The following is a 24461-nucleotide window of genomic DNA, read 5'->3' on the forward strand; positions in this document are numbered from 1 at the left end:
ACTCAGTCAAAGTACATCCGTAATTCAGCAAAAAGTGGGGGCATACCATGCAAGAAAGATGGCACTTTCTCACATGGGGTCATCATAAAAGCAGCCAGATACACATTTTGGAAAACAAATTTTTTAAAAGATAGTTGATGATTCCTATTAGTTCTCCAACAAAATGTTGCCACTCGGAAGTGGGGCTGGATTATGTAAAAGATAGAGTAAATATCGCCCCACTGATTCTATGGGGAAAAGTATGGACCTCAGACGGACCTATTATTCTCTAGGGCTATCCTTAGAGATTGCATGAAACTGGAAAAGGCTCTGTCTATTCCCTGGCTTTGCTATATCAAAGATACGTTTAATAAGATTGGATTAGGACACTACTACGATAATCCTGATAGCATACAATCTAATATGAAACTGATTATAAATAATGCATATTATAATGAATTAACCAGGACGATGACATACTAACTCATGGGTCTTTATGCCATCAGCAATTTTACTTGTATTTTACTATTCATGCACAATGACGTTTCCTTACGACTAGGCTTCGCCTCTGCACATTGCACTTTCTTGTGACTTTCCCTAAGCAGGCACGTTGGTGTGAGAGACTGACTCCCTGTCCTTGTAATAATGCAGCCCAACAAAGCACAATGCACTTTATGCTGTTTTGCAACCTTTATAAAGATCTGAGGGCACACTTTATTAAGCCTCTTTTGAAGGAAATTCACCTTTGCTCTTATCAAGAAGGTTTTAATCATTTACGATCCTTATCTACTGCTGCTATTTACAGCGCAGTGCTTAACTTCATTAGAACTGCTCTATTAATTTGGAAACGGTATGAACTGTGAAAGGTAAATTAGGTCTCAAGTGATTTTAGGTTTTATATAGGTTGCATAAATCTGATAGAATGAGAAGATGTTCTATATTATCAAAATTTGTGCTGGGGGAGTAAGTGCAATGGAGGTGAAAATGTTCTTTTAATGTAGGGAAAATTGTACTCAAACATTTTAAATTGTGAATCAATATATGTATTTTATGCCAATTCTTGTATAAATTCTTTTATGACTATCTATTTTATGTATGTATGGTATACTTTTATGATTCACATGAATCGAATAAAGTCATTTGAACTGAACTGATAAATACTTTGCAGTAAATATACAGCTGTAATATAGTATGGATTGTAATTGTAAATGCACTTGGTTTTGACTTACAGTATTGTTTCTGAGAAATGCAATGCTTTGTAAATACAGTACATATACTTTATATAGGATTTTCAGTAAAATTACAGGTAAGTTACTTCTGAGATTACTTTTCTTACACAGAAGAGTAGTATACCCGAATATTACACTGGAAAATTTCCTGTAATCAGGTAAGTAAAATCGTTTTTGTTAGTTAGTGCAATTTTAAAGAATTTCTTAAGGTTTTCAAACTCCACACTTCAAAACTTTTCCAAGAAAAACAGTCAATGTTATCCTATGGAGGAAAATAGCGTTATCGGTTTTAGGGTTAGACTCAAGAGTCCCCCAGGGTCAGGGATGCACTCTCGTTACACCCTCAGTGGCACTAGGGTGGCCGAGTGCAGAGGCCCAATGTTATCCAATGGGGATAGGGGACCTCCGGTTGGTGGCTGCTGACGAGCAGGTCACTTGGTTGTGAAAAAAAAGCTCCTGGACTTTAGCTCAAGGCAAATGGGGAAACAAAGTAGCACCAAAGGTACACCCTCAGCGGTACTAGGGTGGCCGGGTGCAGGGTGCTGTTTCGACATCAGGCGCCCTGTTTAGAATAGGGAACCTCCGGTTTGCAAAGGCACTGCAGGCATGGGGGCGAAGGTCTTCTGGGTGCGCCCACCTCTTTGAGAGGATGGTTAGGCACCGCCGGGTGGACCACCCAAGGCCGTGGGCGTCGGGGTGCCTTTCAGGGTCGTATCTTCTTACCAGCCCCTGGTCGCGGTTGAGGGGACCTTCTGGTCTGAGGCTGCATGTGTCGGCCGGAGGCTTGAGGCAGGTCAGCGGTCCTCTGATCTTGGGACGGGATCGCCGGGGGTACCTCCTCTTGGTGTTGGGCCACTCTAACTCTGGCCGTGTGCGTCGGGTGCAGACCCGCAGAACCTTGCGGAACTAGAGTCTGTAGTTTGAACAAATCCGGTTTTCACGGGAGACCCAATCTTTGTGGCTGAAGGCAGGCAGGTCCTCCAGAACATCAACTCCCACTACCGAATACTTACCCTAAAACCGATAACACTATTTTCCTCCATAGGATAACATTGACTTTTTCCTGGAAAAGTTTGTAGTGGAGTTTGAAAACCTAAATAAATTCTTTAAAATTGTACTAACAAAAACGATTTTACTTACCTGTTTACAGAATATGTCCCAGTGCAGTATCAAGGCATACCGCACTGTGTAAGAAAAGTAATCTCAAAAGTAACTTACCTCTAATTTTACTAAAAGTCAAATTCAAAGTATATGCACTGTATTTACAAAGCATTGCATTTCCCAATAACAATACTGTAAGTCAAAACAAAGTGCATATACAATTACAATCCAAACTGTATTACAACTGTATATTTACTGCAAAGTACTCATCACTTACCTGCGCCAGGCTTGCTTGGTTCTAGTAAATAAAATAACTAAAAATAATTGGTCTGAAGTTCAGTCTGAGTGTGTGAATTCATTTGCTGCTCGAGTGTGTACAACAAATGCTTAACGATGTCCTCTGATACTGCCTTACTGCTCGACCACACTACCACAAATAGAGAGTGAGGTGATATCTACTTTATCTCTGCCTACCTTTTGGGTTCCACTACTCATTTTGGTATAGTGTATAAAGAGCCAGCATCCTACAAACCCTGCATGTATCGTTAAACGTTCACATAAGAGTGCAAATGCTACCTGCTTTGTTTCCTTTTTTAACCACTGTTTAATGCCAACTGTGACAGTCAATCCAGAAAAAAGAAAAATAAGCTGTTTTAACATACCATTATTGGAGCACGAATTGGAATAGACATAGGAACTGGTAACGAAGGAGGTATTGGTGATACTTCCTTTGGTTGTACTTTTTCAGCAGCTCCATTTTGGGGAACTTCTTTTTTCTCTGCTTTTTTCAGAATGTCTTTCCAATCTACAGAAAAACACAAAAATTATTTTAGACTGAAAAATAAAATATGTAGTTCATAATCAAAGAGCATATTTTAACAATTTCTCCAGTAACATCCAGTCCAATGAATGTTCTCCCTGACCCTTAATCAAAGCATAACGATTCAAATGAGTCAGATAAAAAAAAAGGAAAATGTTACTTACCTGCGAGAATCTGAGACATGTAGTGCTTTAGATTCACATACTCTGCATACGCCTGCCATCTAGTGTTGGGCTCAGGTGTGTGCAACTTGTTTTTCGTCAAAGAAGTCTTTCAAGTCACAAGGTATAGCAACTTCTATTACAGGTAAAGTGTAATACAGGTAAAGTGCATGGGCATCGGCGCCATTGTTGCATTCTTTTTTCCCCCTCATGGCATGTTAAGATGCCATCTGCATTGGCATGGGTAGTCTCAGGTCTGTGTTCCACTACAAAGTCCATTCTCTGTAGGGAGATAGACCACCTCAACAATTTAGGATTTTCACCTTTCATCTGCATTAACCATCTGAGAGTTCTGTGATCAGTTTGTACTAGGGAGTGAGTACCAAACATGTATGGTCTCAGCTTCTTCAGGGACCAAACCACAGCAAAGGCAAAGTATGTTGTTCGTGTTAATATCCTGTTATTATCTCCCTACCTGCTGAGCCCAGTGTGAATGTGCTATGTGCTTTGTGGAATGTGTGTGTGATGATGCTGAATGGAATGTTTGGGTGCCTGTGAGGTGAAGTGAGACAGTTGGAGCATGGGCTGAGCAGGTGGCAGGCTGCTCCTAGTGGGGCTGCTTCACTAGAACTCAACAACCTGTAACTGAACTTAATAAATCTACTGAAATTACATCTTGCCTATTGGGCTTAATTACTACAGCCTCCCTCTCAATGGCACTACAACGCTGCTCCCTGGGAAGAAGCCTTTTGCTTATGAAAGGAACAGGTTGGTCTTGGCCTTCATCATGGGTCTTGGATAGGTCCGCTCCTATCCCTAGCTCAGAGGCATCAGTCTGCACAATGAACTGCTTGGCATAGTCTGGAGCTTTGAGAATTGGTGCTGAGCACATAGCCTCTTTCAGGGTGTCAAAAGCCTTTTGACAACTAACTGTTAAGTTTACCTTTTTGGGCATCTTCTTAGGCGAGTTCTGTGAGGGGTGCCACAATGGAACCATATCCCTTCACAAACCTCCTGTAGTACCCAGTCAAGCCAAGGAATGCCCTGACTTGGGTCTGGGTTGTTGGAGGTGCCCAGTCCAGGATAGAATGTATCTTGGGCTTTAATGGTTGTACTTGGCCTCCACCAACAAGGTGGCCCAGGTACAGCACAGTTCCCTTCCCTAGCTGGCATTTGGATGCCTTAATAGTTAGGCCTGCAGTTTACAGGTCATTTAAATCCTTCCCAAGTTGGAACAGGTGATCCTGCCAGGTGGAACTAAAAACAGCAATATCATCTAGATAAGCTGCACTAAAGAATTCCAAACCAGCAAAGACTTGATTAACCAACCTCTGGAAGGTGTCTGGGGCATTCTTTAAATCAAAGGGCATAACAGTAAACTGATAATGCCCATCAGGTGAGGAGAATACGGACTTTTCTTTTGCTCCTGGTGCCATGCCAATCTGCCAGTACCCTGCAGATAAGTCAAATGTACTTAGAAATGTTGCTGCATCTAGTTTGTCTATCAGCTCATCTGCTCTTGGAATAGAGTGAGCATCTGCCTTGGTGACAGAGCTGAGCCCTCTATAGTCCACACAGAACCCAATTTCTCTCTTTCCCCCCTGTGGATGAGGTTTGGGGACTAGAACCACTGGGCTAGCCCAGGGGCTCTCGGAGGGTCTAATAACCATTAACTCCAGCATCTTGCTGACTTCAGCTCTGATGCTTTCCTTGACATGATCAGACTGGCGAAAGATTTTTTTTTTGACAGGTGAACTGTCACCAGTGTCCACATCATGGGTACACCAGTTTGTCTGACCAGGGGTCAAGGAAAAGAGCTTTACATACTGTTGCAATACTTGCTTGCAATCATCCTACTGTTAAGCAGAGAGAGTGTCTGAAATGACAACTCCGTCCACTGACCCATCTTTTGGGTTCCATGAGAGAAGGTCAGGGAGAGGTTCACTCTAAGCCTCCTGCTCCTCATCAGTCACCATCAGCATGGTGATGTCAGCCCAATCATGGAAAAGCTTAAGGCGGTTCACATGCATCACCCTTTTGGGTGTCCTGCTTGTGCCCTGGTCAACCAAGTAGGGGACCTCACTTTTCTTTTCTAGGATAGGGTAAGGGCCACTCCATCTGTCCTGGAGATCCCTTGGTGCCCCTGGCTCCAAAACCCACACCTTTTGCCCTGGTTGAAATTCTACCAGTGCAGCTTTTTGGTCACACCAGTGCTTCTGAAGCTCCTGGCGGCCTCAAGAGTCTTGGATGCCTTTTCCATGTACTCAGCCATTCTGGACCTTAGGCCAAGCACATAGTCCACAATATCTTTTTTGGGTTCTTGGACAGGCTTCTCCCAACCCTCTTTTACAAGACAGAGTAGTCGCCTCACAGGACGGCCAAACAAAAGTTCAAAGGGGGAAAAACCTACTCCCTCCTGTGGCACATCTCTGTAAGCGAAAAGTAGGCATGGTAAGAGGACAGCCCATCTCCTTGAGTTTTTCAGGGAACCCCATAGTTATATCATTCAATGTCTTGTTGAATCTCTCAACAAGGGCACTGATTTGTGGATGATAGGGTGTAGTAAACTCGTAATGCACTCCACACGTGTTTTAGGTAAGCAGACATGAAGTTGTAACCTCTATCTGAAACCACCTCCTTCGGAAACCCTACCCTGGTGAAAACACCAATGAGGGTCTTGGCTACTGCAGGAGCTGTAGTAGTCCTAAGGGGAATTGCCTTAGGATACCTAGTGGCATGATCCACTACCACTAGAATGAATTTGTTTCCTGATGCTGTGGGAGGTTAAAGTGGACCCACTATATCCACACCTACCCTTTCAAAGGGGACCCCCACCACAGGTAGTGGGATCAGGGGGGCCTTTGAGGGGCCACCTGTCTTGTCCCTGGCTTGACAGGTGACACAGGAGCTGACAAACTCCTTCACCTTTTGGTGCATCTGGGGCCAGAAAAAGAGGCTAACTAGCCTTTCCCAAGTCTTGGTTTGGCCCAGATGTCCAGCTAGGGAGATGTCATGAGCTAAAGTTAAGAGAAACTCGCTGTACTTCTGAGGCACTACCACTCTCCTAGTGGCTACAGGTTTGGGGTCTCTGGCCTCAGTGTATAGAAGACCCTCTTCCCAATAAACTCTCTGGGTACCACTGACATCTCCCTTTTCCTGTGCAGCCTCGGGCTTTCAAGAGTTGGACAGTCCTGTTGTCAAAGGTACAGCTCTTGCCTAGAGAGTCTCCCTGAGCCCAATAGTTCAACCTGGTAAGGGCCAAGCACCATGGGCTTAGTTCCCTCTGGGGTGTCCAAGTCCTCTCCCTGAGGAGAGGGATAATGATCCTTTTGCTGTACAGAAATAGTTCCACAGTCCTCTTACCTGTTCACTTGGAAGGTTGGGCCATACTTTCAGGCTCCAACACTTCTTTTCCGCCCTGTTTTCTGCTTTGTGCTCTTGTTTTTACAAACACAAATTCAGGGATATCCATCATTACTGCATGGGTTTTTAGTTCAACCATGCTGAGGTTTCCAGGTCATTGCCAAGTAGACCTGCAGCTGGTTGCTTTGTAGAGACTATTTACTTAACAAAAAGATCCATCTCTTAAGGGGAGAAAAGAAGGAAATTCAAACCTGGGTTATATGGGTGTAAATGTCCCACAATGGTTGGACATACACAAAGGTGTTTAAATACCCCTCACACACCAAGAATGACCAGTGGTGTCATGCTTCATCATAGGGGTCTTCCCGCCCCGCTGCGGGACGGGGCGTGCTACGACCTACGAATACGTGGGAGCACTGATAATAAAGTGCTATGTGTAGTGCAGTGGGAGGGTCTGAGATAGGTGTGAATGTGAGTTGAAAAGGACCTGGCCCCTAGGACAAAAAAACTTTAATAAGTCGGAGGGGGCTGGTACTAGTAAAAGGGTGGTGCGGAGACTTCCTACTCAATGTGTGGTGTTCTCCTAGTATGTTGTCGACATGTTTCGATGCTAGGCATCTTCTTCAGGACAGGGTTAAGATCCCTCCTATGTGCGCATATTGGTACTCATGATAAGTTTATCAATATAAGAGAAAACATGCGTGAGTATACAGTACCTAATGGTATTCGTATTTAATTCTGTAAGAAAAATAAAGCAAATTACTCGTTCAGATTCCCAGGAATTGTGAACATCGTACCTGCAAACAAAAGAAGTGTGCCACGAAGGTGACAAAAAACGTGATAGTTTTAGCCATAACTCTAAATGGTTGCAGAAGAAGGTGCAGTGACCTGTAAGAAAAGTAGAGACATACAAGACACTACAAACAAAAAACAGAAAACACACACTCTAAAAATAATGGACGTTACTCTTATTAGGATATGGAACCAACGGTGTATTGAAAACATACTTAAGTGTATGTGAGGTATTGCCTCATGGACCTTAGGGTTGATGGAAAAACAATAAGGAGCCTCAATGCTGAAAAAGATAATAAAAAGGAGAGATGCCTGTTATCTACTGACTACTCCTAGAGAAACGCCGTTATCGATGTCCTCCAGCGGCTAAGCCGTACTCACGTATCCTTTAGCAGCCACTCGCTACATGTGCATCCATCCCGATGTCCGGTCGTACTGTGGGGAAATCCCTACTGTGCTCAGTTTAAATACAGCTGGCTTCTATCAATTTGCGGGGGAACTAGTTGCACCTGGTGAGTTTCAGAAGACTTCCGGTTCAAAGGGTGCCGGTAGACTAGACCGGATCGAGTAAAAGATCTATGTCAACCGGAAGTGAGGACCCAATACGGGTATTTGAAGTGGTACGATCACATGCGCCCACTGATAAATGTAAAAAACAAATAATAAACCAAAAAATGAGGATAGAGGTCTCCCAAGTGTATCGCCTCAAAGCCTGTTTGACGGATCGAAGAGATACGTGCCGGACTTAGTGAGAGCGAGAAGCGTCTCTCGTATGTCGAGAGGTGTGATAACTGAATTGGCTCTCGTGTGTCGAGAGGTAGCTGAATCACAACGGGGAGAGAAAGAAAAAAAGAAAAGGGCCAATGCTGAGAGGAGGTGGGACTTATCCGAGGGCGGGGGTAAAAGGGTGTCAAAATATGAGGATTGACACATGGTTTAGTAATCCATCCTAGCCCTTCCTGTCATTCAACAAAGACAGAAGAAGTTCTTCTGACGGTAGAAAGGATGCTTGGGTGGTTTGTTGTGAATACAAGTACAAGCATCCAAATAGTGCCAGGAAAGGAGTGTCATAATTGATCTCGTTGGTCATAAATGACAATGAAAGGGGTGAGGCAAGTCACTATGACAGCTGTGACCATGGTATGTCATCGTTCAGACCAAACACGTGAGTGCCCAGACGGAACACCAAACGTTGTTCCTTCTCGAAGAGTCCATGCTCATTCTGTAGTTGCTCTATGACCGTCCATCTGAGATAGTCGACCCCATGATTCTCAGTCAGGAAATGCGTCGCCATCTTGGTCGTGCTTTTCTTGCATCGAATGTTACTCTTATGTTCGCCCATTCGCACCTTTACTGGTCTGGTGGTCATACCCACATATTCCATTTTACAGGGGCAAGTAATAAGATACACAACGTTTTTGCTGTTGCAATTGGTAAATTTTCTCTGTTCCCAGACTGTGCCGTTGGCAAAAGTGATACTGGTACTCTTCTTAGTGAGTGTGCAAGTGCTGCACATCCCGCAAGGATGGTGCCCTTTGACAGGTGGTAGAATAACTCTTACGATCTGTTGGGCAGGTGGTTTTCGTGGTCTGGTGTTAACCAAAATGTCCTTTAAATTTCTACCCCTTTTGTGAGAGAACATGGGTTTCGGTAGATTGAGGCCTCCACAGTTTAGAATTTTCCAATTCTTATTTATGATCTTGGAAACCTGGTTTGAATGTGTATTATAGGTTGTGACACAGATAGGCCTGGTTTCCTCTTCCTGTGGTGGTCGATTTTCTAAGAGAGAATCCCTATTGTTGTTCCTTGCTCTCTTGAAACCCTTTTTGACAACTGCCTCTGGGTAGTGTCGATCCAATAATTTCTTCTGCAGGTCTTTTGCCTGGGCCTTGAAGTCTGTCAATTCTGAGCAGTTCCTACGTAGACGTAGGAACTGGCCATAGGGGAGATTATCACGAAGGTGTCTGGGATGGAAACTATCATATAGCAGCAGGCAGTTCTTGGCCGTTGGTTTAAAGTGTGTGCTGGATTTCAATCTGCCTTCATCTGCATAGATGTTAAGGTCTAGGAAAACTAGGTTGCTGTTGGATGATGTATGCGTGAACTTTAGAAAGGTATTTTGTTCATTCAACCAATTCATGAAGGTGACGACTGAATCAGTCTCCTTTCCAAATCACTAGCACGTCATCAATATAACGTTTCCACAAGATGATGTTCTGTTGAAACGGGTTGTGAGGGTTCAGTATCTTTTGGGACTCCAGATGGTGGACATATAATCCCGCTAGGCTCGGCGCAAAGGTACTACCCATGCTGGTACCGTGTTTTTGGAGGTAGTGCACATCATGGTACAGAAAATAATTCCTCTTGAGGGCCAGGGTAATACATTCCATCACAAGGTTGCGAGGGGTATGATAGTTCCAAGGGGTGGAAAAAAGAACCTCCTCAATGATATCCAAGGTGTCGTTGTGCGGTAGACTAGTATATAGGCTTTCCACATCCAATCCTATTAATAGGTGTTGGGTAGGATCAAAAACCAGATTTTCAAGAAGTTGTAATACTGCTTTTGTATCTTTTAGATAGGTATCCGTACCTTGGACTAGTGGTCGAAGAAATGCATCCGCAAATTTCGACAGAGGCTCTAATATTGAGCCAATCCCAGATACAATGGGGCGTCCAGGGGGATGTTCCAGGTTTTTGTGGATTTTTGGGATTGTATAGAAGTAGGGAGTTCTAGGTGCCTTCTGTACTAGGAAGTCCGCCTCCTTTCGAGTGATCCAATCATGTGCAGTGGCCTCTTCCACCATCCCCATTATGTGAACCCGAATGCTCTCTGTAGGGTCATCATTGAGGACCTCATAGTTCCTCTGGTCACTCAATAGTCTCTTACACTCATTGTCATAGTCAGTAGTTGTTTGTATAACCGTTGCTCCGCCTTTATCGGCCGGCTTAATGGTGATGTTAGTGTTGCTGGCTAGTTGTTGTAGTGCTTCCTTTTCTGCTCTAGTCACATTCTGGAATGCCTTGTGATCCTTCTGGAGTACATTGTTAATATCCTCCATTACTGCTTTCTCGAAAGTTAATAGTTCGATGGGTATGTGTGCTTTGTAGAGACCACTACCTGTTTCAGGCCAGCACCCCCCCCCCTCCTCCCACCCCCAGTCTAATGTCACCATAGCCATTGCATGGTTAGCAGTAACACTGTCAGCATTGGTGACTGGGTAAGTTCTCCCAGTCATTTATTGCTCAGGGGAAACCAGTGTATCTCTCACCATAGTGACACTGGCACCTGAATCCCTCGGAGTTTCTATCCTAGTTCCATTAATCCAAGGGTATTGCAAGTACTTTTTTTTATTTAAGTTGGGTGGCTACACAGCTACAGTTGCAAACTCAACTTCCCCTTCTGAAACTAGAACTGCTTCAGTGTGCAACCAGATTTGCTCTTGGCACACTGTTGATTGCATCTGGAGAACTGCTACTCCAGGAATAGCTTTAGTAGGACTAGGGGGCTTCTTGTTAGGGTAAGCAGCATCTCCAGTTAAGTGTCCCAACTTCTTTCAGTTGTTACACCAGGCCTTTAAGGGATCAACGTTTTTTCCCTGTACCTATTTTTGGATTGGAAATGGTTTTGATACCTACCCCCTGTGCAGGTTTTTGGAACCCTTTAGAAGACTCAGGCTTTTTATCTTGGGGATTCTCACCACCTTTCATTTAGGGAGGTTTTGTAACCCCTTTCTTTAATCACCCCCAGTGGTTGTTTGTGTCACCCTTTTCTTGACCCAGTGGTCTGCCTCCTTTCCCTATTCTAGGGGAGAAATTAGACCTACGGCTACCAAATGCTGATGTAACTTTTCATTAGTGGAGTTACTTGAAATATGTTCTTTCAGAAACATATTGTAAAGTCCATTGAAATCATGCACATTGTGTCCAGTTAACCAACCATCTAGTGTTTTAACTGAGTATTCTACGAAGTAACTCCAGGATTGGTTTGGTGTTTTGTGAGCGCCCCTGAATCTAATTTTATATTCCTCAGTTGTGAGTCCAAATCCCTTAATCATAGTTCTCTTCATGAGGTCATAAGACCCAGCATCTTCCCCAGAAACGGTCAGGAGTCTGTCTCTGCAGTTACCAGAGAACAGTTCCCAAAGTAGTGCCCCCCAGTGTGACTTCTTCACTTTTTTCATTTCACAAGAAAAGGCTGTGAACCATTTTGTGATATCATCACTCTCCCCATATTATCCCTTTGGGAATTTTAGGATCTTAAGATTTCTATTTATCCTTATTAAGTAAATTGCTGCCACCATTGATGGGTGCTAGGCCCATCTCTGCGCTCTCTCTCTCTCTCTCTCTCTCTCTAGAGCCAGCAACTTGGTCTCTAGATCCAGTCTTTTGGTCAGCCTTGCTAAAAGGCTGTCCTTCTCATTGAGGCTGTCCTCAGTGGTACCTGATCCACCTGTGAGGGATCTAGGTACTGAGAGGCTTATTCTTGGAGTCAGGGTCACTGGGGCCCTTTTCTCCCTAAGAAGTGGGGGCGGTTGATCTACCTGGTCGGCGTCCTGCTTTTCTTCCTCATCTGACTGGTTTTCACCAGTTTCAGATAGGTGGTTCTTAGCATACCCAGCCAACAGCTCCTGGAGCTTTTGTTTGGTGGGATGGGACCCCATTGCTATGTTTTTAATTTTGATTAGTGACCTTACCTCCTTGAAAGACAAGTGAAGGTAAGGGGTGAGGTCAAGCTCCTCACCCATGTATTCTATGACATTATGGTTTTCACCAACAGCTGAGTTCTTGTTTTGAGATATTGTTAAAAAAAACTTCTAACCCCTCTAACCCTAGCTACAGTGACTTTATTTTTTCTAAAATTCTACAGAGACTTAACCAAGGATGGTTGCAGAGAAATGCAAAACTTTGTAAATACAGTACATAGACCTGAATTGGCTTTTCAGTAAAGTACCAGGTAAGTTACTTTCTTAGATTACTTTTGTTACTCGGAGTAGTATACCTGGATACTACTCTGACATCTCCTGTAAACAGGTAAGTAAAATCGTTTCGGTTAAATAGTACAATTTTAAAGAATTTATTTAGGTTTTCAAACTCCACACTTTTCCAAGAAAAACAGTCAATGTTATCCTATGGAGGAAAATAGTGTAATCAGTTTTGATGTAAGTATTTGGTAGTGGGAGTTGAGGTTCTGGGGGTAGACTCAGGGGTTCTCCAGGGTCAAGGATGCACTCTAGTTACACCCTCAGCGGCACTAGGGCGGCCGGGTGCAGAGTGCTGAGGCCCAATGTTATCCAATGGGGGATAGAAGGCCTACGGTTGGTGGCTGCTGGCGAGCAGGCCAATTTGCTGTGGAAGCAAAGATCCTAAACTTTAGCTCAGGGAAAATGGGGATATAAAGTAGCACCAAAGGTGCGCCCTCAGCGGCACTAGGGAGGCCGGGTGCAGGATGCTGTTTCGACGTCGGGTAGCCTGTTTGCAAAGGGGAACCTCCGGTTTGCAAAGGCACTGCAGGATTGGGGATCTCAAGTTAGGATCGCTGGGTGGAACTCCTCGTGGTGTTTGCCCCCTCGAGCTAGGGCCGTGGATAGCAGGTGCAGAGTGGGGAAGACCTGCAGTGACTGGCCGGAACCAGAGGTTGCAGATGAATAAATCCGGTATTCACAGGAGACATTGTCTTTGAGGTAGAAGGCAGGCCCTTCGGGGTTTCGAGGTTGCTGGCAGCAGGACACACCGGGATTTCGCAGGTTCAAGGTGGAGACAGGCCGGTAGGGCTGGGGCCAAGTCAGTGGGAGTCTTCCTCTTGTTAGCAGTGGGAGGGGGCAGGAGCCTGTCCATGGTTGGCAGAGTCCCTCATCTGCAAGATGGCGGGGAGTGAGAGTTGTGCTTCATCTCGCCTCCCCCACCTGAGGGGTGGATCTGGCAGAGGTGGGCACACCTCTTCTTCACTTGTTTTTCCCACCGGTTCTCCCGCCCAAAGTGGGGGGTCAGAACCAGTGGGGACCAATTGCTCAAAGCAGCAAGTGGCCTGGGGAAGCTCACAAAGGCGGCAAGCCTTTGAAGCTTCCCCTTTGTAAACCTTGCCCATCCTGGGGGAGGAGGCTTGGTACCTTGTCCCAGGATGTGCATTGTTTCTGGCCCCAGAGAGCAGCAGACTCTCAACCCAGGGGTCCAGAAACATGTCTGGTGGTGGCAGCTGAAAGCAGCATTCTGTCCGGAGGCGAACACCAAGGCTGTCCTCACCACTGAAGGAATATGGTACTTACCAGTATGCATCTGTTCTTGGCATGTAGAGCTGCAGAGTCACACACTGAGGATAAGATCGCCATCTGGTGTTGGGCTCGGATGATTGCAGGGTGTTGTTGTCTTCGGAAGAAGCCTTTGGTCACGAGGTTGGTGACTCCTCCCCTGGACAACAGTGCGCATGGGCATCCACTCCATCGTCAGATTGTTTTTTCGCCATGAAGGGAAAAGATGGAGTGTATAGGAATGAAAGAAAGGATGTCCATGTGTAATGTCTAAGTAAGACAGATGCTGGAACAGATACAGGTCCCGGGGAGGCGGGTGGGCGTGTGTGACTCTGCAGCTCTACATGCCAAGAACAGATGCATACTGGTAAGTAGCATATTCTGTTCGAGGCATATGAGCTGCAGATCACACACTGAGGATAGATTATATAGCAGTGCTTCCCCTTAGCGGTGGTCGCCTGTATCCGTTGCAGCAGTTTGAAATAAAGTTTTTAGGACAGCCTGGCCCACTGAGGCCTGTTTGGCTTGCACATCAACACAGTAGTGTTTAGTGAAGGTATGCGTGGTAGACCACGTGGCTGCCTTGCAAATGTCTTCTAAGGGAATGTTACCTAAGAAGGCCATAGAAGCCCCTATTTTACGCGTGGAGTGCGCCCTAGGGGGAACTGTAAGTGTACGTTTAGCCTTTTGGTAGCATATTTGGATGCATTTAACTATCCACCGGGCTATACCGGATTTGGAGCTGGGATTGCCTTTATGTGGTGGTGCGAAAGCAACAAAGAGTTGTTTTGTCTTTCGAAAAGGTTTCGTCCTGTCGATGTAATAAAGCAAGGCTCTTTTGACATCCAAGGTGTGTAGGGCCCTTTCAGCTACGGAGTCTGGGTTTGGGAAAAAGACTGGTAGCTCTACTGATTGGTTAAGGTGGAAAGTGGAAATCACTTTTGGGAGAAATTTAGGATTTGTCCTAAGAACCACTTTGTTACGGTGTAGTTGTAAGAAAGGTTCCTCTAGTGTAAGGGCTTGTATTTCACTTACTCTTCGTAGGGAAGTGATTGCGATAAGGAAAGCTACCTTCCATGTTAGGAATTGTAATTCACATTTGTGCATAGGTTCAAATGGGGGACCCATAAGTCTTGTTAGAACCACATTGAGATTCCACACTGGGGAAGGTGGTAATCTTGGGGGAAGAATTCTTTTGAGACCTTCCATAAACGCTTTGATGGCTGGTACCTTAAAAAGGGACAGGTGTTGCCTATTTTGCAAGTAGGCTGCCAAGGCTGCTAGGTGTAAACGTATAGAGGAATACGCTAGATTGCATCTTTGCAAGTGTAGTGGATAGCAAATGATGTTTTGGATGGAAGCATCCAATGGATGTATGTTATTATTAGCGCAGTAGATGGCAAATCGTTTCCATTTTGCGGCATAACATGCTCTAGTAGTAGGTCGTCTGGCTTCCTTTATGATATTCATACAGTCTGGCGGGAGATTGAGGTATCCGAACTCTAAGACCTCAGGAGCCAGATCGCTAGGTTCAGTGTTTGGGGATCTGGGTGTCTGATTTCTCCATGGTTCTGGGTTAATAGATCCGGGGAGAGGCGTAGCCTTTGATGTGGAACTAAAGATAGTTCCAGAAGTGTGGTGAACCACGGTTGACGTGCCCAAGTGGGAGCTACCAGTATTAGTGTTAGCGACTGTTGTTTTAGTTTGCGTACCACAAATGGAACTAGTGGGAGAGGCGGAAAAGCGTACGCAAATCTGCCTGACCAGTTCATCCATAGGGCATTGCCCTTCGACTGTGGGTGTGGAAACCTGGCGGCGAAGGTTGGGCATTTTGTGTTTTCGGGAGTGGCGAACAGGTCTATGTCTGGTTGTCCCCATTTTTGGAAGAAGGGGAGTAGAACCTTGGGGTGTAATTCCCATTTGTGGATCTGCTATGTGTGGCGACTTAGGAGGTCGGCCACCTGATTGTGGATCCCTGGGAGATGTTCTGCTAACAGGTAGATGTTTTGGGGAATCGCCCATATCCTGATTTGCTGTGCCAGTTGGGACAGTTGGAGAGAATGTGTCCCTCCCTGTTTCTGTATATAATACATTGTCGTCATGTTGTCTGTGCGTATGAGGACAGTTTTGTTCTTTAGGTGTACCTGAAAGGATTTGAGTGCTAGGAACACTGCTAAGAGTTCCAGGTGGTTGATGTGGAGCAGTTTTTGTTGACTGGTCCATCTGCCCTGAGTGGTATGGTGAAGGAGGTGGGCTCCCCACCCTGTGAGAGATGTGTCGGTAGTTAGCACAACTTGTGGAAGAGGCTCTAAGAACGGCCGCCCTTTGGACAGGTTGATGGTGTTCCACCATTTCAGTGAGCGAAGTGAGCGACTGTCCACCAACACCAGATCAGTAAGTTGTCCGTGAGCTTGGTTCCACTGTTGTGCTAGACATTCCTGTAAGGGACGCATTTGAAGTCGTGCGTGTGGGACTATGGAGATGCAGGACGCCATCATGCCTCGGAGCTGCATGAACACTCTTGCTGGAAGAGATGGATGAGTTTGAAATTGAGAGATGAGATTTTGTATACTGGCTATCCTGGCAGTGCTGGGATAAGCAATGGCTTTGGATGTATCTATGGTTGCTCCTAGATACTGATGTAAGTGGGAAGGTTGTAGATGGGATTTGGGGTAGTTGATAGTGAATCCCAAATTGTGGAGAGTTTGAATCGTGCGATGAGTGTGGAGAACGCATTTTTGGCGAGTATTGGCTTTTATGAGTTTATGAGCCAATCGTCCAGATAGGGGAAGACATGGATCTGTTGTCTTCGGAGGTGCGCTGCCACGACTGCTAAGCACTTGGTGAACACTCTGCGTGCTGTTGTTACTCCGAATGGGAGAACTGTAAATTGATAGTGTTGCCTATCTACCACAAATCGTAGATATTTTCTGTGAGCGGGATGCATAGGGATGTGAAAGTACGCGTCCTTGAGGTCCAATGTGGCAAGGAAGTCTCCCTGTTTTAAAAGTGGGAGGACTTGTTGGAGGGTGGTCATATGAAAATGATCCGAATGTATATACTGGTTTAGTAGTCTGAGATCCAGTATGGGCTTTAATGTTTTGTCCTTTTTGGGAATGAGGAAGTATAGAGAATATACCCCTGTTCCCTGATGTTGAAGAGGGACTGGTTCTATCGCATGTTTTTTTAACAGGGATTGAACTTCTTGTTTGAGGAGAGAGAGATGATGTGAGGACATTGGACGTTGTTTGGGTGGGATTGTATGAGTTCGAGGCAGTAGCCAGACTGGATAATTTGTCTTACCCACCTGTCTGTGGTGATGGAAGTCCAGACAGGTAGGAATTGTTGGAGCCGCCCCCCGACCGGAGTGGAATGGTCTGGGGGGAGTGGTGGCAAGTCACTGTTTAGTGGCTGGGGAGGTGCGGGTGTTGTTGTTGCCCCGCCCTCGACCTTTGTTATTGTTTCCCCGATAACCTCCTCGGAAATATCCTCTGTTAGGGGATGTTTGTCCAGAATTTTTAAAGGTGGACGTGGTCTCAGTTGCCCTGTTTTTGGAGCCTCCTCTATAAAAGGGTTAGGTACACAGGGGTAACCCTTTAACCCAAGGAACCTGGGCCTCGTAGATATATATGAACAATGGTTCCGTAGGGGAATTAGTATTTACAATGAAGAAAAATCAATAGAACAAAAACACAGCAATCTATGATCTAGCAAGCAATTAATCTTAAAGACTGAGTAATACTTCAAAAAACGTAACAATTTATTTTTAGTATTTCATATGAATTTTAAATCATTCATCAACTCCTTTGGATATGTACAAAAAATATACAAACGGGCTGTATATACAAAAATATTTACAAAGCAACGACGCAGTGACAAAGTGAATAAGGTGACTCAGTGTAATAGTGCAAAAGTGGATATTTACAATGTTGATAAAATACGAAGGAAGTTGTTTTAACACAAAAAGTCCTCGGCTAATTTGTGGATAGGTAATGAGCCTTGTATAGCACACGTCCTATAATCTATATGTACAAGGTATTCCAATTAGTGCAGGACTGTGGAACCGTCAACGTTTCGACCCTGTGTCGACCAGTTGTTCTATATGGTCATGTCGGGTCTTCTTCAGGACAATGGGGATGTATAACAGCCTGCATGAAATAAATATAGATCAGTATCTGCTGTGTTAAAAAGTAAAGTTTGGGAAAGTTTAAGTTTCCCATAAACTCACCCAAATAGCGGTGAAGGGACCGGAGTCGGACAGTATGGCGTAGTGGCAGTCAGAGGAGATTACCTATTAACATATGTGCACATTAGTAATCAAGTTCTAAATGCTAGTCTTACTTAAACACCAAATGCCACAAGTAAAAATATTACTTTTTACCAATATCAACGAAGGTCTAGGTTCTTCTTCGCCTAGTTATCTACTCTTGTTCTCCTTTTGTCATTCCGGACGGTTCCACAGTCCTGCACTAATTGGAATACCTTGTACATATAGATTATAGGACGTGTGCTATACAAGGCTCATTACCTATCCACAAATTAGCCGAGGACTTTTTGTGTTAAAACAACTTCCTTCGTATTTTATCAACATTGTAAATATCCACTTTTGCACTATTACACTGAGTCACCTTATTCACTTTGTCACTGCGTCGTTGCTTTGTAAATATTTTTGTATATACAGCCCGTTTGTATATTTTTTGTACATATCCAAAGGAGTTGATGAATGATTTAAAATTCATATGAAATACTAAAAATAAATTGTTACGTTTTTTGAAGTATTACTCAGTCTTTAAGATTAATTGCTTGCTAGATCATAGATTGCTGTGTTTTTGTTCTATTGATTTTTCTTCATTGTAAATACTAATTCCCCTACGGAACCATTGTTCATATATATCCTCTATAAAAGGAGCGACGAAAGGAACCCCGGGTTTGAGGAGACTGCAGTGCTCCCATAGACTTGGCAGTTTCATTATCCTTCTTCATTTTTTCTAATGCAGTATCCACTGCAGGGCCAAATAACTGCTCTTGGTTGAAAGGTTGAGCCAGAATTGCGGTTTGAACCTCCGGTTTAAAACCGGAAATACGGAGCCAGGCATGTCGTCTCAGTAAGACGCTAGTATTGACTGCCCTAGAAGCAGTGTCTGCCGCATCTAAGGCGCATTTAATGGAGGCATTAGATATTAATTTGCCTTCTTGAATGAGGTCAGTGGCCTGGGACTTAAAGGGTTCAGGCAGATGTTGCATAAGGTCCTCAAGTTGGTCATAATGCGCCCTATCATACCGGGCTAACAGGGCCTGGGTATTCGCAATACGCCAATGGTTCGCCGCCTGTGCGGCGACCCGTTTGCCTGAGGCCTCTAAAAGCTTAGACTCCTTGTCCGGGGGAGGCGTTTCTCCAGTTGTCTGTGAGTTAACACGCTTCCTGGCATTTGATACCACCAAGGAGTCTAAAGGGAGCTGGGCTTTAATGTATGCAGGGTCCTGCGGGGCTGGTCGGTACTTTTTTTCGATGCGTGGGTTGAGAACCCTAGCTCGAACAGGGTCTTTAAAGACTTCAGTGGCATGCTTTATAACCCCTTTAATCATGGGCAGTATGTGAACAGTTTTTTGTGACTGCTCAAAAGTATCGAGGAGAAAGTCCTCTTCAAGGGCGTCCGTGTGCATTGTGACGCCATGGAATGTTGCTGCCCTATTTATAAGTTGGCCAAACCCTAAGTGGTCATCAGGAGGGGAGGGATTGGAGGGGTAGGTAGTGGGGTCAGGCATGTCAGGCATTGGATAAGACCAGTCATCTACGGGTGCTGTGTCTGGGAACGTAAAAGGGTCGTTTGGATCAACAGGATCATTAAATAAATCAGGGTCCGCCCCTCCCCCCAAGTCATCATTATCATCCTGTGGAGGAGGTGAATGATAGGGGGATGGTAAAGGTAAAGGAGAAGGAGGAGGAGGGGGGGACGGGTTAGGAGGTAATAAAGGAGAGGAAGGACGAAGTGGTGAAGTAGCACAGTCCTCCTTCCGTATGGGAGCTGGAGGTGGTGTGATGTCCAGCTTCCGTTTCTTGTATGGGACGGCAGTCACATGTCCCGTTTCGGGATTGATGTAGATCCGCTTTTGAGTAGGATCTGGGCGAAAAAGTTCATCTGGCTCCGAAGGTGGTGGCGGTGATGACCGTTTCGGGTCTTTATGAACTTTTTTTGGCGTGGACGTAGTTTTCGGTGCCGATGGATTTTTCGGCGCCGATGGATTTTTCGGCGCCGATGGATTTTTCGGCGCAGATGGATTTTTCGGCGCCGATGGATTTTTCGGCGCCGATGGATTTTTCGGCGCCGATGGATTTTTCGGCGCCGATGGATTTTTCGGCGCCGATGGATTTTTCGGCGCCGATGTCGAAGAACGTTTCGGCGCCGGTGGAGACTTCGGTGCCGAGGAACGTTTAGGTGCCGAAGGAGATTTCGGTCTTGAAGCCTGTTTCGGTGCCGAGAGTGGAGTTTTCGGTGCCGAAGGTGTTATAGGTACAATCACATGAGGTTTGCTCGAGCCCGAGCCACCTACAGGCTTAGATGTCTTCGGAGCCGGGCCCGAGGGCGGGGCTTCTGAAGAGGATTTCCGGTCGCGACTGGGCCCAGCTGGCGGAGTCTTGACCAATGTCTTTTTGGATGGGGCAGGGGCAGGGGGGTTGGTACTCACACGCTGCCCTGGAGTGATGAGGTCATCGGAATCGTCGGCCTCGGACACGATCGAGATCTTCGGTGTCATCTTCAGGAACATCCTGAGCAAAGATGTCCTCCGGTTCTGGAGCTGGTTTGGCCATAATATGGCGTCGAGCTCTTCGGTCCCGGAGGGTCTTCTTGGAACGGAAAGCGGAACAAGCTGGACAGGTCGATTCGTTGTGTTCCGGCGACAGGCAGAGGTTACAAACCTCGTGGTGATCACTGTGGGGGAACTTCGCTCCACACCGGAGGCATTTTTTGAAGGGTGTCCTGTCCATCAGCCGCTTCCGGAACCGGTCCGAGATGATTTCGATGTCGATGGAAAGAAGATTGAAGAGTTAAATCGATTGTTTTTTCCGCTCCAGCAGAAAACTTCCAGCAATCTGACGATGGAGTGGATGCCCATGCGCACTGTTGTCCAGGGGAGGAGTCACCAACCTCGTGACCAAAGGCTTCTTCGGAAGACAACAACCTGCAATCATCCGAGCCCAACACCAGATGGCGATCTTATCCTCAGTGTGTGATCTGCAGCTCATATGCCTCGAACAGAGACCTTCAAATGGAGACGCCATTTGTGATCCGCAGGGCACCTTCGGCTGAGCTCGTCCACCCTTGCGTTCAGAGAACCGGCCAGGTGTCGAACCACCAAGAAATACCCTGACATTCCATCCAAGCTCAGAGAAGCAGGGCCTCTTGACAGAGGGCCCCCACAACTCCACTGTGCACTGTTTGTGCAGTACCACATGGCGGTAGTGTTGTCTGTGAACAATTGAACAAGCCTTCTCTTTATTGACAGCAAAAAGGCTTTTAGTGCCAGTCGCATCGCCCGAAGCTCCAGCAGGTGGATATAGAGCTTGGCTTCCGCCGGAGACCAGAGTCCTCTGATCTCCATCGATGGCCACCCCACCCCAGCCCAGGAGGGACGCGTAGGTCACTACTGTGAGATCTGGGTGAGGAAGGGAGAGGGGACTGCAGTTGAACCACTTGGTCTGTCAGCCACCACAGCAGATCCTTTGCAGTACCCTCTGAAATCTGCACAAAGTCGGTGAGGTTTCCTCAATCCTGTGCCTACTGGAACTTCAGGTCCCACTCCAAAGTCCGCATGTGCCACCGTGCAAGGCTCACTAGCAGGATGCAGGAGGCCATGAGGCCCGACAGCCTCAGAGTCAGTCTCACTGAAATCCGAGATAGAGTCTGACACATCAGGTATCATAGGCTGAATATCCTGGACTCGCTGTCCAGAACTGCCCCAATGAAAGGAAACGACTGAGAGGGGGTCAGGTGTGACTTTCGCATGTGGATAGTAAACCCCAGCAAATGCAAGAGGTGGGAGATGACTGCCTGGGCCTTCAACATCCAGTCGTCAAGAAAGGGGTTGCTTGGAACCCCAGATCTCTGCAGATGAGCTGCGACCACCGCTATCACCTTTGTGAACACACGAGGGGCACTGGTGAGGCCATAGGGGAGGACCATGAACTGAAAGTGCTCGTGGTCCAATATGATCCGCAGGTAGCGACAATGGGCAGGCAGGATGGGAATGGAGGAAGAGGATTAGGAGGAGGAACAGGAGCCCTTAGAAATCCCGCAACAGCAAGACCTGGACTGGTATGAGGAATTGGGTGATGCCAGTGGTCTGGACACCTCTCCAGACTCTGACTCTGACATGCTTTCCCCTCCTACCCTGGCTACAGAGGAGGGAGCAACGTTTGCCATGGTGGTGCGTAGGGCTGATGTCTTACCAACAGCTTCCTACAGTGGCTGTCACGACGAACGTCTTGACAGAGGTCCTGCAGCCTGGAGTCTCGAGCTCGGAACCCCTACTGTCTTTCAATGAGGACTTGACAGATGTCCTTCTGGGGACATGGTCCAAACCCAGCATAGGGGCTGATGTCAATTGGATGCCTACCCATCACGCCCTGCACGGGGGCACCCAGTTTTCCTCACCACCCACCCCACTCTCTAAAGCTTGGTTGTCCAAGCTTCCACGTCCCCAGGCGCATTCCATTCCGTATCCCCGGTGACGTCAGCGTGCTGGACTGGGGGTTATATTGACGTGGATGTCATGACGATGAACACGATGCAGACATCACGCGGAGTTGACCAACGCCACCTACCAGCGCGCAGGGGGTACTGCTGAGAAAATCTTCCGGATCCAGTCTGACGCCTAAAAGTTCAAAGGTAAGGAATCAGCGGCTAGATGTTTCTATCAGCTATCAACTTTTGATATGCTACATTGTCATCAGGAGGCGATGGGTTCGCAGGTTATAGTTCTGGATCATTATCCATGGGTGGTAATTATAGTCATCCCATGGGTCTGGTGGTAGTGGACTATTGCCATTATCATCATCCCCTATATCAGGCTGTGTATGTGGAGAACCCCGAGGTGTTGTGTAGAGGATCTCAGCCTGCCAATGGTGGTAGTGGCAAAGATGGTGGAGGGGATTGAGGATTAGGCTAGATAGGGCTTGTAGCCATGTCCTTTTTTTAAAGTAGTTTTGTAGCCAGTGTCCTTTGTGCCAGCTTTCCTTTTTCCAGCTTTCCTTTTCCTTTTTCCTTTAGCCAATATATGTCCAGTATCTGGATTAATGTAAGTTTTCCTTTGCTTAAGGTCCAGTTTCTCCTTCATAATGGATTCTTAGGAAAGTTATCTTTTGATTTCGGTGCCCAAGTGGACTTGTGTTGTTTGTCTTCTGGAGCCGAAGGTTTCCGTTCCGAAGAGGACTTTCCTTGACTCGGTCCTGAGCTGGAAGGCTGGACTGTTTTGGTGCCATTCAAAGGGTGGGGCGTCAGAAACATCGTTTCGGTGCCGGCCATGGGCTGAAGGCAGTGGTGGTGCTGAAGCCTTTTGCTTAATGGAGAGAGCTTGAGGGGTAAGGGGGCTTTGTTACTCTCAGCACCCTGTCCTGGTGTAAGGTCTTTGGACTCCAACTCTATTTCGAGCTCGGAATCCAATTTTGGGACAGAGAAGGTATCCTCTTCTTCCGTCCGCTGACGCTTCCACCTCTTCGTGTTCGGTATCTTCCCCGAAGATATCCGGAGTGTATTCAATGTTTTATCGCAGCATGACTCTTCGTTGAGCCAGATGATCCTGCAAAATCTTTTTAGATTGAAACAATCGTAAAACGCCACAATCCTAATCTTTGTGCTCTGGTGAGAGGCCCAAGTTGCAGACTTTATGCAGGTCGTTGCGCGGGTACTTGGAGTGGCACCGAGGACAGAATTGAAACGGAGTCTGTTCCATCACCAGAAGACTGGCTAGTGCAGAATGGAGAAGAAGTCAACCGACGCAACTAGGACCGAAGGCCGCCCCCGAAGTCTTCTCGACCGAAGATGGAGTTTTCAGATCTATTCAATACACGAAGAATAGTGAAACGCGTACGAGAACAATACCGATGAGGGTACAGTGTATTGCGCACAGAGGGAAACCCGAAGGACGGTTTTGAACCGGAGCGCCGCAAACCAGGTCCGAACCCGATAGCGGAAAGAAAACAATATAAAAATGGAGTCTATGACCATGCACACTATCACTGAAAGGAGGAGCCACCTCACCTTGTGACTGGAAAATACTTTTTTGAAGAAAAACAGTTTGCAAACATCCGGACCCTAAACTAGATGGCAAGAGTATGCAAAGAATGTATCTCTACAGCACACATGCCTCAAACATGATATCATATACTCGAAAACTGACCTCAGACCAATTGTTTATATCAAAAAATATTTGCTGTATTTTATCTATAGAGCCAAGTAGGCCTTGGTACAGGAAAATATGATTGTACTTTTCAAAACAGATTGTTAAAAAGCAAGCTGGATGAATAAGGACTTTTCTTACCGATTTGTAAAAATGCACAAATACATTTGTAATTACTTTTGATTACTTTTCAGCATTACTTTTTCTACTCTGTGTGATATGCCTAGTTACCACACTGGGACATTTCCTGGAATAAAGGTAGATAAACAGTTTCTCAAACCACAGTTTCTCAGATTTTCATACACTTCACAAATCCACACACAGACCTTTTTGCACAGAAAAACAGTCACGGCAGTCCAATGGGCGAAAGGAA

The 24461-nt window shown here is 46.0% G+C and overlaps 1 protein-coding gene across 2 annotated transcripts in view; it reads right to left on the minus strand.

Moving 5' to 3' along the window:
* Positions 1-24461, minus strand: part of SCAF4 (SR-related CTD associated factor 4) — an 872346-nt gene that overhangs the window by 291506 nt on the left and 556379 nt on the right. For both annotated transcript variants that reach the window (XM_085623106.1, XM_085623105.1), the window contains exon 19: positions 2972-3114. In XM_085623106.1, the coding sequence (XP_085479232.1) occupies positions 2972-3114 (143 nt within the window). The remainder of the gene's footprint in view (positions 1-2971; positions 3115-24461) is intronic.

The sequence above is a fragment of the Triturus cristatus genome, chromosome 8 (genome assembly GCF_964204655.1).
Source record: "Triturus cristatus chromosome 8, aTriCri1.1, whole genome shotgun sequence".
Classification (NCBI taxonomy): domain Eukaryota; kingdom Metazoa; phylum Chordata; class Amphibia; order Caudata; family Salamandridae; genus Triturus; species Triturus cristatus.